The 19,566-nt window shown below is 33.9% G+C and overlaps 1 protein-coding gene across 1 annotated transcript in view; it reads right to left on the bottom strand.

The window, feature by feature from the left end:
- Window positions 1–19,566, bottom strand: part of SLC38A6 (solute carrier family 38 member 6) — a 92,519-nt gene that overhangs the window by 34,464 nt on the left and 38,489 nt on the right. The window contains 3 exon segments of the mRNA XM_022570441.3: window positions 3,081–3,139; window positions 3,611–3,693; window positions 16,890–16,968. Of these exon segments, the coding sequence (XP_022426149.2) occupies window positions 3,081–3,139; window positions 3,611–3,693; window positions 16,890–16,968 (221 nt within the window).

Raw genomic sequence — 19,566 nt, 5'->3', positions numbered from 1 at the left:
AAGGGCCAATCGATGCAGCAATCTTCACTGTTGTCTTATTTTAAGAAATTGTCACAGCCTCCCCAACCTTTAGCAACCACCACCCTGATCAGTCAGCAGCCGTCAACATCAAGGTAAGACCTTCCACTAGCAAAAAAGATTACAACTCACTGAAGGCTCAGATGATGATTGGCATTTTTTAGCAATTGTTTTCTTTTACATTATAGGTTATTGCAAGGTATTGAATATAGTTCCCTGTGCCATACAGTAGGTCCTTGTCATTTACCTATTTTATATATAGTATGTATATCTGTTAATCTCAAACTCCTAATTTATCCCTCCCCCTTTCCCTTTGGTAATCATAAGTTTGTTTTCTATGTCTGTGAGTCTGTTTCTATTTTGTAAATAAGTTTATTTGTGTCATTTTTTTTTTAGATTTCACATGTAAGTGATATCATATGATCTTTGTCTTTCTCTGTCTGACTTACTTCACTTAGTATGTTAATCTCTAGGTCTATCCATGTTGCTGCAAATGGCATTATTTCATTCTTTCTACGTCTGAGTAAGCAATAGAGTATTTTTAAATTAAGGTATGTACATTGTTTTCTTAGACATAATGCTATTGTACACTTAATAGTTTACAGTATAGGGTAAACATAACTTTTATATGCACTGGGAAACCAAAAACTTTGTGTCACTCGCTTTATTACAATACTAGGTTTATTGCAGTGGTCTGGGACAAAACCCGCAATATCTCTGAGGTATGCCTATATGCCAATTAAAAAGAGACTTAAGAAGAAAGTATACAGTGTCTTCACTGTCCCATTGTAGACCAAATTTAAATTGTGCTCCTAGGTAAAATCTGAGCAGACGGTTTGTAAAGCATAATAAATGCAGAATAAGGGTATTATTTCCATATGACAGCTACAGTAGGAATCTGCATCAAATTAAAGAGTATCTGCCATGACAGAAATGAAAACTGTGAAAACTACAATAGACATGTTGTATCAATACATTTTACCTGCTTCAAATTATTGGCTATAAAAACCAAATTACTCCTAACTATACAATGCTTGTGTGGTCAATTATCTGTGAGGAAAATATTCAATGTGTGTACACTGATTCTCTTTAATATCCATATGTTAATTTGCAAATATAGGCCACTCTAAACCATGTAGATGCTTCTCAACAATCAAACTGTGATGAAATTATTTGTTGTTCCCCTCTTAATGTGGCACCTAAAAAGTGTGTTTATGGATGTTAAGTAAACTTATTGTGGTAATCATCTCGCAATATATGTAAGTCGTCATTATGCTGCACACCTTAAACTTATGCAGCGCTGTAAGTTTATATCTTTATAATGTCAATTATATCTCAATAAAATAGAAAAAAATCTTAAAAAAAGAAGTGTATGTTCCGGCTTCCCTGGTGGCGCAGTGGTTAAGAATCTGCCTGCCAACTCAGGGGACATGGGCTTGAGCCCTGGTCCGGGAAGATCCCACATGCCGTGGAGCAACTAAGCCCATGTGCCACAACTACTGAGCCTGTGCTCTAGAGCCCGCAAGACACAACTACTGAGCTCACACGCTACAACTACTGAAGCCCATGCTCCTAGAGCCCGTCCCGTGCTTGGCAACAAGAGAAGCCACCACAACGAAGAGTAGCCCCTGCTCACCGCAACTAGAGAAAGCCTGCACGCAGCAATGAAGACCCAATGCGGCCAAAAAATAAAATAAATAAATAAGACCAGTAGGATATTAGAAATGAAAAAAAGAATTATTAGCAATGGATTATTTATTTTAAAAAGTGTATGTTCAATTCACTTACTTGTAAGGTACAAGTTGGGCAATTTTTGCGGGGGAGGGCAATGATTTTAATGTTGATAAATTCAACAAATGATTAAATGTAAGCACTGTTAAGTATTTTTAGTTTTAAGAGCATTCATTAAAGTATAAATATTTCTGTACACTGAAACCAGGGTCACTTTCACTTCATTTAAATAATCTAAAGTTGTTTTATCCTTGTATCCCAGCAGATAGTTTAGCCTAAGCTAAATGCATCCTAAATGTTTTGACAGCTTGGAAATCTGGTTCTGTTACATGGTTTAACTAATGATGTGTTGTCTTGCTCTTTTGGATGGCATTTTTCTTTCATTCATTTCTCAATAACAAAGGAGAATTTACATAAGCTTATGACTTTAAGAGCTTAATCAAGCCATTTAGGTATGTATCTTGGCAAGTTTAAAATGTTTAATCCTACTTAAGGTTTGACAGACTGACTATGGAATAAACTGCTAAGCAAAAAGAAAAAGGATTTTTTTTCCAAAATTTCACACAAAAATACAGTCTTCGGAATGTTAAAATCTGTTTTAGAAGAATTTAAAAGAAATAAGAAATTCAAATTCTCTTTTATCTTTTTTAAAAAATTCTCTTATCTTTATATTAAATTATTTAATAAATATTAGAATAAAGTTTACCATCTGAGAGATATTTTTCCTACGTTATAACAAAAATGGGCTAATTTTAAAAAACATTCCACATGTGAAAAAAAAAATTTCTTTGCAGCAGGCTTTTCATGAGAGCTTAACCACGCTGAATAAACCAGACCAGATAGAATTCAGGCACTCCAATTCTTACTAGATCTCATCAACAGTTAAGCCCCTGAAGCTATGGTTTCGTTAATGGAACAAAGTTTCAAAAATTAAGATGACTAGGACCAAATTGATTTTACGGATTAGAACCAGCCTGATTCTCATGCTTGAGTATCCCCCAAAACATACACACACAATATTGTACAGAAATACATGGATACATACACCTAGCCAAAGAATTATACTCCATCTAAGGTTTTAACAGAATTGGTATGCTCTCCTCTCTAGTTAACCAGAAGAGAAACTGAATTTGAAATGCTATTCTAGCTAAGCCTCTTCAAAATAGATACAATGAAGGAAACAGTTTGCAGAATAAAAGTGCTTTTAATAACACGTTGAAATAAAATGGGATACCTTCCCAACAAAAAACAGAGTTAAGAGAAAAAAGACATTAACACAATGAGTTCAATTTTAGTGAGGAGATAAGCAATACACTATATTTTAAACTTACCACAAGAGCAAAGAACACCATAAAGAAAAATGATAAACTACTTGTGTAGCCAAGAAAGCCTGTAAAATAACAGTAAAATAAAAAGCAATTTATAAGGAAAGTGATCCTAACGTGCAGCTAAAGCTATACATCTTGGGCATGTTTTTTATTACAGTGCTTGGTATCTGGGGCTTAGGGCTGAGAATAACAACATTCCAACTATCTGTCACAGATCATTTATGTAGCTCTGTACAGCAGAATTGGAACTGGCTTACCACTAATGGTACACTGTAAGGAAAGGCTGCTCTTTAATGTTCCGTTGTAAAGGTTTTATTTTAGTGGGGCAGACAAAACACTACTGCAAACCAAGTAATAGGTTAACTAGGCAGGGCTGAAAGCTGAACAACCTAAAAGTCCAAGTTCAAAATTATTCACAACCACCTTCTGCTAAAAATGTGGTACTATGAAATTTAAAAGCCCCTTAATAGTATTTTCTTTCTTTCTTTTTCTTTTCTTCTAAACAAATAATGTCCTCTTCTATAAAGACTTACCTATCTTAGGAAGAAGTGCAAGAGGGAACACAATGGCAACACAGATGATTATTAGCAGTGTTTCTCCATCAAGATACCAAGACCTATTAGGAAAAAAAGTTCTATTTTAGGCACAGGACTTCAGTGTTTGTGTTTACACACACACACACACACACACACACACACTCATACAGTATAACCATGACAACCACCCATTAGGAAAAGCCTACTTCTTTTTGTTAAAATATGTTCTTGTGGGATCCTATTATTCTTGTTAATGAATTCACATTTAAAAATGTATCAAAACAATGAGATGCCATTTTTCAACTACCAAATTAGCAAATATTTTAAAGTAAGATAATAGACAATGTGAGTGAAGAGTGATGAGATGTACACAAAACTAGTAAAAGTATAAACTGTGTAAATTACCTTTCTGGAAAGCAGTTTGGCAATAGATACTGAGAGCCTTAAAATATTTGACACTTAACAAATGACTATTAAAAATAGAAAACAATCATCAATAAGAACATTTTTGTAAAAAGATGTTTACTGAAAACATTTAAAATAATGAAAATTGGAAACAAACATCTAAGACCATGACAATTTTAAAATAAATTATGAGACTATCAGACAATCATAAAAAAAATTTTATAAGTATAATAATATACTGAATATATCATAAATATATTTAGTATGATAACAAGTTTGAGGGAAAATATAGATTCATTAAAAATGGAAAGGAACTGCAATATATTGATAGCCATTATCCCTGGGTGGTAGAATGATGGGTACTTTTTCTTCTTTATAGTTTTCCATATTTTTCAAATTTTCAGGAAAGGGCATGAACTACCAGGAGAAAACATATGACATTTTTCATATAAAGGCAATAGAATAATGAATGAGAAAAGGTAGATTAAAAGTGTGATAGTGTATTTGATTATTTAAAAAAAAATGGATGCACATTTTAAAAAAGTCAGAAAGATATACTTAAAATACCAAAAGTGGATATTTCTATGTAGCAGCATCGAGAAATTTTTATTTTATTTACTGGTTGCATATACACGGTTTTAATTTTTCAATATAAAAATACATGTGTTGAAGTTTTTAAAAATTAGACAATTCCCCCAAGACTTTAATAGTAAAGACTTTGCTTTAGTACATAAAAATTAAACAATTCATGAAAGAAGTACAACTAGTAAACACACATGAAGAAAAACCCAATCTCTGGTGCTAATTAAAGAAATAAATAATAAGGCTATAGAAATTAAATGAGTAAAAATATTAAAAAAATAATATTCAAGGATGTGGAATAATTGGTCCTTCACACATTGCTAGTGATCTTGTCAATTAGCATTATCTTTTGGAAAAACCTTGATAATATGTACAAAGGACAATAAAAATGTGGAAATCTACTCTAAGAGAATAATCTAAAATATAAAGAATTCTATGTGCATGAAGCTGTGACTACAACATTATTATAATATTAGAAAGTTGAGGGAAAATCCTATATATCTAACAATAGAAAATGCTTATGTCAAAAACAGCACACTCTTTTTAAAAAAAATTTTACTGGATATATGTACATGTATAACTGATTCATTTTGCTGTACACCTGAAACTAACACATTGTAAATCAACTATAATCCAATAAAATTTTTTTAAAAAAAGCACACTCAATGGAATGTTAAGCAGCTTTTGAAAAAAACATTTAGTAAAATAGAAAATACTAATGATAGAAATACAAAATAAATATTATTAACTATGTTTGAAAATGCTTTTTGGGAAAAATTCAAAGGAAATAAAATAATAACAGTGATTAGGTAATTGCATAATTTTTATTTGCTTTCTCTTCTAAATTTTCTGCAATGTAGCTGTCATATTTTTACACTGAAACATATGCATATATACACATGCACAATGGTAACAAAGTAAAATTCATGCTAATATGAGAGCTGGGAGCATCAAAGACAATAGGTATTACTTTTTCAAGTCATTTGGTAGATGCTCTCAGAATTTCCAATTGGCTATAATGTATCCTTTCACTACCAGAGAGCCAAAGTCTCCCACTGCCTGTTAAATTAAGAAAATGGACAGGACAAATTCCTAGAAATGTACAATATACCAAGACTGAATCAGGAAGAACTAAAAAATACGAACAGACCAATAATGAGTAAGAACACTGAATCAGTAATCAAAAATCCACCAACAAAGAAAAGCCCAGGACCCATGGTTTTATTGGTGAATTCTACCAAACATTTCAAGAAAAATTAATGCCACTACTTCTCAAACTCTTCCCCAAAATTGGAGTGGAGCAAAAACTCCCAAACTCATTTTATGAGGCCAGCATACCCTACTATCAAAGCCACATAAGGACATTGCAAAAGAAACAAAACTACAGACCAATAATCCTGGTGAATATATTATAAAAATTCTCAACAAAATATTAGCAAACTGAATTCAACAGCACATTAAAAGGATCATACACTATGGTCAAGTGAGATTTATCCATGGGATGCAAGGGTGGATCAACATATGAAAATCAATCAACATGATATAGCACATTAATAGAATGAAAGATAAAAATCATATGATCATCTCAATAGCTGCAAAAAAAAGCATGTGACAAAATACAATATCCCTTGATGATAAAAACCTTCAACAAAGTTGATATAGAGGGAACAAATCTCAATATAATAAAGGCTATAGGTTGAAGGCTTCTTCTCTAAGATCAGGAACAAGACCGGGGTGCCTACTCTTACCACTCTTATTCAACATAGTTGGATAGTTATTCCACTGTTATTCAACATGGAAGTCCTAGCTAGAGCAATCAGGCAAGAGAAAGAAATAAATGGCATACAAATTGGAAAAGAAGTAAATCTGTCTTTATTTGTGGATATGATCTTATATATAGAAAATCCTGAAAACTGCAACCAAAAAACTGTTAGAGCTAATCAACAAATTATGTAAAGTTGAAGGATACAAAATCAACATGCAGAAATCAGTTGTGTTTTTATAAACTAACAAAGAAATATCTGAAAAAGAAATAAAGAAAACAATCCCATTCACAATAGCATGAAAGCAATAAAACTTATGACTATTTAACAAAGGAAGTGAAAGATTAGTACACTGAAAACTATAAGGCTTAACTGAAAGAAACTGAAGACACAGACAAATGGAAAGATATCCAGTCTGTGTTCATGGATCAGAAGAATCAATAGTGTTAAAATGTCCATACTATCCAAAGCTATCAATAGAGTCAATGCAATCGCTATCAAATTCCAATGACATTATTTCCCAAAATAGAACAATCCTAAAATTTGTATGGAACCACAAAAGACTCCAAATAGCCAAAGCAATCCTGAGAAAGAAAACACAGCTGACTTCAAACTATATTACAAAGCTTTAGTAATCAAAACAATATAGTACTGGCATAAAAATAGACACACAGACCAACAGAACAGACTAGAGAGCCTAGGAATATCCCCTCCCCACCCCATATACTGTCAACTAATATTCAACAAAGGATCCAAGAATATTCAGTGGGGAAAGAAGTCTTTTCAATAAATTGTACTGGGAAAATTGGATAGCCATATACAGAAAAATGAAATCTATCTTACAGCATTCACAAAAATTAACTTGAGATAGATTAAAGACTTAAATGTAAGACCTGAAACTATAAAACTTATAGAAGAAAACACAAGGAAAAAGCTTCTTGACATTGGTCGTGGCAACAGTTTTTTTTTTAATACGACACCAAAAGCACAAGCAACAAAAGCAAAAATGAAAGGAACTATATCAAAATAAAAAGCTTCTGTACAGCAAAAGAAACAATCAACAAAATGAAAAGGCAATCTACGGAATGGAAGAAAATATTTCCAAATCATATATCTGATAAGAGACTAATACTCAAAATACATAAAGAACTCACACAGTTCAATAGCAAAAAATCAAACAATCCAATTTTAAAATGGGCAGAGGAAATAGACATTTTTTTTCTCCAAAGAAGATATATGAATGGCCAATAGGTATGTGAAAAGATGATCAACATCTCTAATCATCAGGGAAATACAAATCAAAAGCACAATGAAATATCACCTCACACCTGTTAGTATAGGTATCATCAAAAAGACAAGAGAGGGACTTCCCTGGCAGTCCAGTGGTTAAGTCTTCGCCTTCTAATGCAGGGAGTGCAGGTTCGATCCCTGGTCAGGGAGCTAAGATCCCAAATGCCTCGCGGCCAAAAAATCAAAATATAAAACAGAAGCAATATTGTAACAAATTCAATAAAGACTTTAAAAATGATCCACATCAAAAAAAAATCTTAAAAAAAAAAGACAAGAGATAACAAGTATTGACAAGGATATGGAGAAAAGGGAAGACTTGTGCACTGTTGGTGGGAATGTGAATTGGTTCAGTCACTGTGGAAGACCGTATGTTGGTTCCTCAAAAAATTAAAAACAGAACTACCATATGATTGGTCCAACAATCCCACTTCTGGGCATACATCTAAAGGAAATTAAAACAGGATATCAAGAAGATATCTGTACTCCCATGTTTATTGCAGCATTATTCACAATAGCCAAGATATGGAAACAACCTAAGTGTCTATCAATGGATGAATCGATAAAGAAGATGTGGTGCACACACGCACACACGATGGAATATTATTCAGTCATGAGAAAGAAAGAAATTTTGCCATTTGTGATAACATCAATAGACCAACGTGAGCATTATGCTAAGTGAGATAAGTCAGACAGAAAAAGACAAATACTGTGTATCACATATTTCTGGAATCTAAAAAAGCTGAACTTGTAGAAACAGAGTAGAATGGTGGTTAGCAGGGGCTGGTGGGTAGGGGGACTGAGGAGATGTTGATCAAATGGTACAGACTTGCAGGTAGAGGATGAATAAGTTCTGGGAATCTAATGCAAAGCAACGTGATTATAGTTAACATAACTATTTTATATACTTGGAAGTTGCTAAGAGACTGGATGTTAAATGTTCTCACTACAGAAATGATAAGTACATAAGGTAATGGAGGTATTAGCTAACACTGCAGTGGTAATCATACCACAGTATATAAGTGTATCAAATCTACATGTTGGACACCTTAAACTTACACAATGTTGTTATATGTAAATATCTCACTTAAAAAAAAGAAAAAAAGGAAAGAAAGAAAAGGTTTTCCTCTACATGAGCTTCAGCCCATGGCTTCTAACACAAACTTTATGATTCACTATGTCTCTTTTACACCTTGGTGTATGAAGAAGTCCTCTTTAATGTATCTTTAAAAGGTACTATTGGACTTCCCTGGGTGTGCGATTTCGATCCCTGGTCAGGGAACTAAGATTCCGCATGCCATGCAGTGCAGCCAAAAAATTAAAAAAGATACACAATAAAAGGTACTGTTGGGTGCTGACAACTTCCTCTTTAACAGAACAAGAGATGGAGCAACAGCAGAAGCAACACCATGAGCACAGCTCACCCTTCTCCACCCTAACTCATGTCTTTAGGAAATGCATGTGCCAGAAACTAAAACCTACACATAAGTATTTCTAGCTAATGGGCCTGCATTTGCACATGCCCCTCAAGTCCTGGTATGCAGGAGGTTCTAAGAGCGTTCAGAAATTACAAATACAACATGACACTCCTCGGCATATTCATCTTCTAATCACTCTTGAATACATATGAAAATGAGAACTTCAAAATAACCCTCACTGAAGAACACCTGGCAACTAAATTTCTGAAGCTGGCAAAAAGCCCAGGGCTCTATGCCTGAAATCTCCTTCCTTCTGGGACCCAAAAGAGACTCAGACAGTTGCAGTGCAAGGGAAAAAAAAGGCCCAGAGGCACACCAAAGTAGATTCCATCTGTTAATTCTGCTGTCCCTGCTGTCACGAAGGGAGAGCTGGGCAAAGGGAGCATGTTAATCCTCAGGACCAAAGATTCTTTTCTCCTGTATAAGAATCTTAGGAACACTTTGAAATTCTGAACCTTATAACATACACTATTATATACTTTATAACTTTATAATTTGAGATCACAATTCACTCATGTCTGTAGAAGCCACATGACTGCCCAGAGCACTGAACTGGGGGCCAGAAGATAACTTCACCTCCTCCCAGCAGTTAACTCAGAATCACAGAGTTATTGAATGTTAGAGCTAGAAGGGACCTCAGAGATCATCTGGTTCAACAACTTCATTCTATGTCTGCAAAATCAGCAAAAGGATGATGATGATCTTAGTAATAGAAGCAATGGAAATACTCTCTATTCTTCAAGAGTCACTCTGAATTTATGGTATTTTTTCAGATACTGCCTCATTTTTCTCAAGATTGTGATTTCTCTACACTCTCTTCACAGGATTAAACTTTTAATTCCTAATATTAAAAATAACTATTGCAAAAAATAATTTCTCTATCCCTGGTTTGGCTACTGGTTTATATTAATCATTTCTTATCTTTATTAAGTTATCTTAATACAGGCAATTATAAATACAATGCTTTTCTTTACCATTCATCAAAAATAAAGGCATTGGGCTTCCCTGGTGGCACAGTGGTTAAGAATCCGCCTGCCAATGCAGGGGACACGGGTTCGATCCCTGGTCCAGGAAGATCCCACATGCCGCGGAGCAACTAAGCCCGTGCGCCACAACTACTGAGCCTGCGCTCTACAGCCCATGAGCCACAACTACTGAGTCCACATGCCACAACTACTGAAGCCCGTGCACCTAGAGCCTGTGCTCCACAATGAGAAGCCACCACAACGAGAAGCTCGCACACCGCAACAAAGAGTAGCCCCCGCTCACCACAACTAGAGAAAAGCCCACGTGCAGCAATGAAGAACCAACGCAGCCAAAAATAAAATAAAATAAAATAAAATAAATAAATTTACAAAAAAAAAACCAGAAAAACTTTCTCCCCCGCTTCCCTCTACCCTATAAAAAATAAAATAAAATAAAATAAAAAAATAAAGGCATTGAGCTGCATGAGCTACTTGTAAATCTTGGAGATTAATCCTTTGTCAGTTGCTTCATTTGCAAATATTTTCTCCCATTCTGAGGGTTGTCTTTTGGTCTTGTTTATGGTTTCCTTTGCTGTGCAAAAGCTTTTAAGATTCATTAGGTCCCATTTGTTTATTTTTGTTTTTATTTCCATTTCTCTAGGAGGTGGGTCAAAAAGGATCTTGCTGTGATTTATGTCATAGAGTGTTCTGCCTATGTTTTCCTCTAAGAGTTTGATAGTGTCTGGCCTTACATTTAGGTCTTTAATCCATTTTGAGTTTATTTTTGTGTATGGTGTTAGAGAGTGTTCTAATTTCATACTTTTACACGTACCTGTCCAGTTTTCCCAGCACCACTTATTGAAGAGGCTGTCTTTTCTCCACTGTATATTCTTGCCTCCTTTATCAAAGATAAGGTGACCATATGTGCATGGGTTTATCTCTGGGCTTTCTATCCTGTTCCATTGATCTATATTTCTGTTTTTGTGCCAGTACCATACTGTCTTGATTACTGTAGCTTTGTAGTATAGTCTGAAGTCAGGGAGCCTGATTCCTCCAGCTCCATTTTTCGTTCTCAAGATTGCTTTGGCTATTTGGGGTCTTTTGTGTTTCCATACAAATTGTGAAATTTTTTGTTCTAGTTGTGAAAAATGCCAGTGGTAGTTTGATAGGGATTGCATTGAATCTGTAGATTGCTTTGGGTAGTAGAGTCATTTTCACAATGTTGATTCTTCCAATCCAAGAACATGGTATATCTCTCCATCTATTTGTATCATCTTTAATTTCTTTCATCAGTGTCTTATAATTTTCTGCATACAGGTCTTTTGTCTCCTTAGGTAGGTATATTCCTAGATATTTTATTCTTTTTGTTGCAAAAAAACAAACAATCCAATCCAAAAATGGGCAGAAGACCTAAATACACATTTCTCCAAAGAAGATATGCAGATTGCCAACAAACACATGAAAGAATGCTCAACATCATTAATAATTAGAGAAAGGCAAATCAAAACTACAATGAGATATCATCTCACACCGGTCAGAATGGACATCATCAAAAAATCTAGAAACAATAAATGCTGGAAAGGGTGTGGATAAAAGGGAACACTCTTGCACTGTTGGTGGGAATGTAAATTGATACAGCCACTATGGAGAACAGTATGGAGGTTCCTTAAAAAACTAAAAATAGAACTACCATATGACCCAGCAATCCCACTACTGGGCATATACCCTGAGAAAACCATAATTCAAGAAGAGTCATGTACCAAAATGTTCATTGCAGCTCTATTTACAATAGCCCGGAGATGGAAACAACCTAAGTGTCCATCATCGGATGAATGGATAAAGAAGATGTGGCACATATATACAATGGAATATTACTCAGCCATAAAAAGAAACGAAATTGAGTTATTTGTAGTGAGGTGGATGGACCTGGAGTCTGTCATACAGAGTGAAGTAAGTCAGAAAGAGAAAAACAAATACTGTATGCTAACACATATATATGGAATCTAAGAAAAAAAAAGGTCATGAAGAGCCTAGGGGTAAAACGGGAATAAAGACACAGACCTACTAGAGAATGGACTTGAAGATATGGGGAGGGGATGGGTAAGCTATGACAAAGTGAGAGAGTGGCATGGACATATATACACTACCAAATGTAAAACAGACAGCTAGTGGGAAGCAGCCACATAGCACAGGGAGATCAGCTCAGTGGTTTGTGACGACATAGAGGGGTGGGATAGGGAGGGTGGGAGGGAGGGAGACGCAAGAGGGAAGAGATATGGGAACATATGTATATGTATAACTGATTCACTTTGTTATAAAGCAGTAACTAACACACCATTGTAAAGCAATTATACTCCAATAAAGATGTTAAAAAATAAATAAATAAAGGCAATACAGTAATGCACAGTTAAGTTAGTTTAAATTTCATGTGCATGTCACAGTCAACTGAATTGTGCTTGGCAGTGGATATTTTCCAAGGAACAGAAATGATTAAACTTACAAAATAAAACTCCAGCTTGAGAAATACAAGCCAGTACAAAGAAATTGCAAAAGCACATTTTATAACTCAAGATTTTAGAAGAATATGCTAACCTGAAATTTTTTCCGAAGTGGGGGAAAAAAGAGTTATCTAACAAAACCCCTATTTTCCTACTGTGATCTATTGTAAATATACAGTCTCTTCAAGCCAAAAGAATTAGAGTAAAAAGTTTTATACTTCTTGGAAAACTTGTTTGATCTGTGGATTTAATCCTATATGATAAAAATGTTCCAAGTATGAAATATAGAGTATAGATCCTTAGCTGTATTGCAAATGCTTTGGCATGCAGATTTTTTCCCGTATTTTAATGAAAACCAGATTTATTTATAAGTTGCTTTAATTTCATTCTCGAATGGAACAAGAGTATCATATGTTCTGAATTAGGATCTTACTCACATCCCATATCAATTATGTAACTCAAATGCAAGACAACTTAATTGTGTCAATCATATTCCGCTGACAAGATCATTAAATGTTAACAGAGAGCTTCCAACTTTTAACAGCCATAGATTTTTTTGAATATAAGTTATTCTATGAAAATATAGATGCCTCATAAAAATTTGGTATAAGTATTATAGCTTCTGACTTCTAATAATAATTTTTGAAATTAGGATATTATGAAAATAAAGTTTCTTTTTGATAACATCTTTATAAAGGTTTAGTTTTCACAAAGGCACATCAAATCTCACGGATAACACAGAAAATAAGCACAACAGAAAATTCTTAACTGCAATGCATTGTAATTCAAACCCTAAAAGTATATCAATATCAGATTAATCTCACAGAAGAAATATTGCTCTGTAACTCTACCTAGAAATAAACTGCCCAGATAGTTAAATCAATTACCATAACATTTGTGTCTTAATTATTTTACAGTATTAAGGTTTAAAGACTAATGATTTAACTGCATTCTAACCAATTAATATAATTAGTCACTTACTAATGCTTTTCAAAACTTTGAAATCCAAAATAAGTGAATATACATTACATTTAAAACAAGATGAGGCTGTTAAAAAGATGTGCAATTTTAAAACATCATAACAGAGATGATGCAAACTGGCCACAGTATTTTGAAGTATACAGTTTTAAAAATTCATTTCTGACATGTAAAAATAACATTTTTATCAATTTTCTACTAACATGAATAAGATGGAGTTAATTTTTATTTGTTTCTTTAAACAAATCAGAGAAAAAAACCCAATAAAGTAAATGACAACTGATTTAAAATGAAGCTATGGTAAAAGCATCACTTTCAGAAAAAGAAGACCTAAGTTTTAACAGTTCTGTCACATACTACCTTAATTATTTCTAAAATTTTATATGTATTTTTGTCCTTGTGATATATGACAATAAAAAAGAAAATAAAGAGAAGTCACCAAATTCAGGACCAAGAAAAAGGAGAACACATGTGACAACTAGTAGGATTAACATAGTTTATGCAATACATTCAAATATGACTCTGACCTTCCTGGCAGTCAGAGCAAATAGGGAAAAACTACCTTTATATAGTTATTATTACTGGAATTCCTTCTTTTTTTTTTTTTGAGGTATAACTGACATACGACATTACAGAGTTGCTCAATTCTCCACATTTACACTATGCTATCAGCTTACAAAAGCATGTATATTTATAATATCTTATTTGGTCATCTCAACAACTTTGTTAAGAAGGCAGTACTGGCACCACCATTATGCCAGATGAAGAAACCTCAGGCCCAAAATTAAATTATATGGCCAAAAGAAGTTAAATTAATTTCCTGAGGTTACTGAATATGAAATGGAGAGAATTTACTCTTAGTCTAACATTCTTTATTTCACCTCTTATTGCCTTGAGTTCTTAGACCTAAATTATAAAAGAAATTTACTGCGTAGAATTAAAAAAAAATTTTTTTATACAGCAGGTTCTTGTTATCTATTTTATACATATTAGTGTATATATGTCAATCCCAATCTCCCAATTTATCCCACCACGACCCTGCTCCCGGCCGCTTTCCCCCTTTGGTGTCCATACGTTTGTTCTTTGCATAGAACTTTCTGAGTAATAGAAGCTGCCCTCAATATTTTTACAGCAAATACAAGGCAAATTTCACATAAGTATGTCATTTAGCAACTGTTGATCAAAATAAGAGCAAAAAACTTAAAAGTAACTAGATAAAACTATAGATAAAATAAAAAACAAGGTAGCTGTATCTGATGTGATAATGAATGTGGAAACCTATACAAAGGCACAATACATTCCAATGATGAAAAATCATTAAGGGCTTCTACTTACCTTTTTTCAATCACATATTCTTGATGGTTCCTATTCAGATTTAAACTATACCATATTTTCCTTATAAATATGTATTTGCAGTTGTCTAAGTAGAATTCTTTCATGGAGCCAACTTGTAAAATCTAAAACTCAATTTTGAAAACTTGCCCTGCAGTCCAGAACAAGTTCAAATATTGGAGCAAAACAACCAAACATTTAAATCTAAAAGTCTGACGGGTTTTAGAGTTGTGGTTTAGAAACTATATATAATAATTTGATGACAATTAAAAAGATTCATTTAGTCTTTTCAAGTTTATTTTTCTAAAAGTTTCATGTTATACGTAGTAAAAGGAAAAGTATAATTAATTTGGGTTTTTTCTGCTATAAAAAAGAGATGAGTCAATAGTCTTTAGAACCCAGTATTGTTTTTTTAACATCTTTATTGGAGTATAATTGCTTTACAATGTTGTGTCAGTTTCTGCTGTATAACAAAGTGAATCAGGTATACGTATACCTATATCCCCATATCCCCTCCCTCTTGCGTCTCCCTCCCACCCTCCCTATCCCACCCCTCTAGGTGGTGACAAAGTACTGAGCTGATCTCCCTGTGCTATGCGGCTGCTTCCCACTAGCTATCTATTTTATGTTTCGTAGTGTATATATGTCCATGCCACTCTCTCACTTCATCCCAGCTTACCCTTCCCCCGCGTCCTCAAGTCCATTCTCTACGTCTGTGTGTCTTTATTCCTGTCCTGCCCCTAGGTTCATTAGAACCATTTTTTTTTAGACTCCATATATATGTGTTAGCATATGGCATTTGTTTTTCTCTTTCTGACTTACTTCACTCTGTATGACAGACTCCAGGTCCATCCACCTCACTACAAATAACTCAATTTCGTTTCTTTTTATGGCTGAGTAATATTCCATTGTATATATGTGCCACATCTTCTTTATCCATTCATCTGTTGATGGACACTTAGGTCGCTTCCATGTCCTGGCTATTGTAAACAGAGCTGCAATGAACGCTGTGGTACATGTCTCTTTTTGAATTATGGTTTTCTCAGGGTATATGCCCAGTAGTGGGATTGCTGGGTCATATGGTAGTTCTATTTTTAGATTTTTAAGGAAGCTCCATACTGTTCTCCGTAGTGGCTGTAACAAGTTACATTCCCACCAACAGCGCAAGAGGGTTCCCTTTTCTCCACACCCTCTCCAGCATTTACTGTTTGTAGATTTTTTGACGATGGCCATTCTGACTGATGTGAGGTGATACCTCATTGTAGTTTTGATTTGCATTTCTCTAATGATTAGCGATGTTGAGCATCCTTTCATGTGTTTGTTGGCAATCTGTTTATCTTCTTTGGAGAAATGTGTATTTAGGTCTTCTGCCCATTTTTGGATTGGGTTGTTTGTTTTTTTGATATTGAGCTGCCCAGTATTTTTAAAATAAGAAAGGAGAAGGGCAGTGTAACATGGTTTAGTATTGTTTATAATATTGTTAAAAAACAGGAAATGAAACAAATTTTTTCTAAGAATGCTGTATAACAGGATCTTACACAAGTATGTTGTAACGTTATCACTCTGATTTATCTTTATCACTATGGTTCGCTGAAAAGTGGCAGCAGAATTATCCACTCCCCTCCACTAAGACCTTTACTGTCAGTGCTTTCTGCCTTCCCCTATCCCCCACCCAATCTTTCATATCCAGAAGTTTCTCCTTTACTCTTCTCCAAGAGCTAGCTCATACCTGTCCTGCCCTTTCATACCCCCATGGAATGCAAGAATTACACTGGCACATCAGAGGGTTCACAGTGCAGTGCTCTGCACATAATGGAGCATCACTAGACATCTGCAGAGTGTTTTCTTCTCTATTATTACTCTGCCTCTGCCTAATTTGTAAGTGTCTTGAGGGCAGGGGCTACATTTATTTTACTTCCCACAAGGGCTTAATATGTATTTATTGAATTAATAAATGAATGGATACAATGTGAAATATTTTTTCTTACCCACTATGGTCTCCAGACAAAAATTCTGAAATAGCAGCAGGAAGCTCTGTTTTAATAATTAAAAGATAAGATGACATAGCTGCAAACAGAATAAAAAGAGTTCCTATTAGAATTCTATAATTTTTAACCATTTAAAGAACAATCTATCCAGAAATATGGATGTCCATTTGGGCTACAACAGCATGTGGAAGATTAATTTATACTGCACTATCCTCAAAGATAGATATATACCAGGAATGGAGATAAAAATGGAGATAAATAACTTTGTAGAGAAGAATAATTGGTAAGCTCATTAGGTATCTTTTGTTTACATTTCAAGTCCAAGGCAAATGATTTAGGTAAAAGAAAGCGTCTTGATTATAGGCCACTTATAAATGAAATTTTGCTTGAAGTTTGGCCAAAACTCTTAATGTTATTCTTCTGTCCAAGGCATTAGCAGTTAGTTTAGCAACATTTGATATAGACACAGGAGATAAATAAGTACAGCTAATAATTTTGATTATTTGTTCTTTCTTACTAGAGAGAGACCTCCCCCCAGAAATCTCACTTCCTCTCTCTCCTTTTCTCTGCCACTGTCCTCCCACACACATTTTGGACACGTTATTATAAAACAATAACAAAGTGCACAGTGAGTTACATTTTAAGTTGTCCTCTAAAACAGATGAGAAAAGATTCAATTGCAACTATTAAGCATATTAAATAGACAAAGCTTATAACTTTTATTCCATTTTATTAACAGGGCTCATCTGTATTATGCAATCAAAACCTGAAGCTAGCATTATTTCTCACATTCTATCAGACAGGATCCAAGAACTTTTATAGCATTTTAATAATGATCTTATTTCTGGTATAGCTATAAAAAACCCCCACATCTTATTAACCTTCCATCATACACTAGGAAATGTTTAATATGGTTACAGAATACAGAACTCATTTATATGTAAATACTTGAGTTTAAACTTAAATGCTTAAGTATATAGAAATCCAGATGATTTAGAGTCAGTTTAACAGAGTAATAATCTCTGTTTCCCCCAGAGATTAAGTATATATTAAAAAAGAGCCAACAAGAATATGTCCATGAAGAATAGAGTGTACTCTGTGTGCATGTTAATTTTATTACTTATTTATATTTCAGGAAACATTTCACTTTCTCCTTGGACCTACAAAAACTAAGAACACAAATGAATGCCAAGGCTGAATGGCAAAAATCTGGGGAAAAACTGATTAAAAGGCTCAAAGAGTTTAAGAAGAAGAATGTATGTTTCTCAATAAACATTTAAAAGTAGCTGAACTTCACAATTGTTACAGTGCTGTGTGACCACTCGATCCTGGGGGGAAAAAAAGCATATATACTAGTTTGTGTATAAATTTACATGAAGATAGGCAACGCTTACATATACAAACACATACACTCTCTTTTTTTTTTTTTGGTAAAACAACATGTACTTATGGCAAAGTAAAATTTAAAACAGTTAAGTAAATAGTCACTTCTCTGCTATGAAAATATACATATTCACATTTTCCAGTTTATGACTATTCCTTTTTCCCAGCAGAAGTACAGCTGTTGAAATAAAGCCTTTTCTTCAGCAGAAGTACAGTACATTTCTCCAAACTCTCTGTTAGTTATGGGACATTACAATTAATCATATGTGAAAAGGTATTCTAAGTTGTTCATATTCTCATAAGGAAAAATGCTACCAATTTGGTACAGAACAGAAGGAAGGTTTAGATTAACCTTCACCACTAAAGGATTTGGGGGTCTTTGTTTATAATACTTTATCTATTCCAAAGAATCATACACATATGGTGTGATGATGAAAATCATGAACTGAATATTCTGAAACTGGCCTAGAGCTACTTAAATATATCTTGCAAGGAAAAAAAAAAAGTACTTGAAAACAAGGAATGCAGACTTCCTACACAATGTAATTTATTATCTGCCCATCAGTCTTTCTTGCTTGGATTAATCCAATACCACATGCCTTTCTAAAGTTTCAGACATTCATCTCTTTCAGTAATTTTCTATTATTTCTTTTAGATCTTTAGTTGTAAAAAGCTTCAATGAATATGAGATCATATTTCTTCCTAATATACAATCTGTCATTCTTCCCAGAATTTCTATTAGCCCCTGGCTAATCATTTGATCACTTTTATCTTCTGTTGTAGCCGTACTCTTTGGTTTTCAAATGGGAGTCCTATTTCATTAGATTCCAGTCTGAAGAATCATGTATATTTCAAGAAATATGAACTCACCAAACATATGTTTCTCTCTCAGAAAAAAAGATCTCAGCATATAAGATATAAATATAATAAAACATGTAAAATACTGCTTCTTAAAGAATGCTGGTGTTTGTTTTAAGAGCTACAAAGCCACAGAGCTCATGATGGGGAAAAACTCCACTGATTAAGCAAGTAAAACAAAGAAAGACACTCTCCTTTTCACTGTCTAGATTATTTTTTCCTAACCACAAGAAAACTTTCATGCAAGGACTAGCACCTTAACATATTATATGTAGTACAGAGACAAACAAAAATTACTGAATATACATTAAGTTAGGAATATATCTTAGATTTACATAAAAAGAACAGTCAGCTCAATAAAATAAAGGGGAAAAGTTTTAAAGATATAAATTCAATAGGAATGCTCATATATCCATTGTTTTTAACCCAAAGGTTC

The sequence above is a fragment of the Delphinapterus leucas genome, chromosome 2 (assembly GCF_059928025.1).
Source record: "Delphinapterus leucas isolate spDelLeu-1000000601 "Yukka" chromosome 2, BTC_Dleu_Yukka2, whole genome shotgun sequence".
In the NCBI taxonomy this organism is placed as follows: Eukaryota; Metazoa; Chordata; class Mammalia; order Artiodactyla; family Monodontidae; genus Delphinapterus; species Delphinapterus leucas.
Note: the sequence above shows the minus strand (reverse complement) of the source record. Positions and strands in the feature narration are given on the sequence as shown.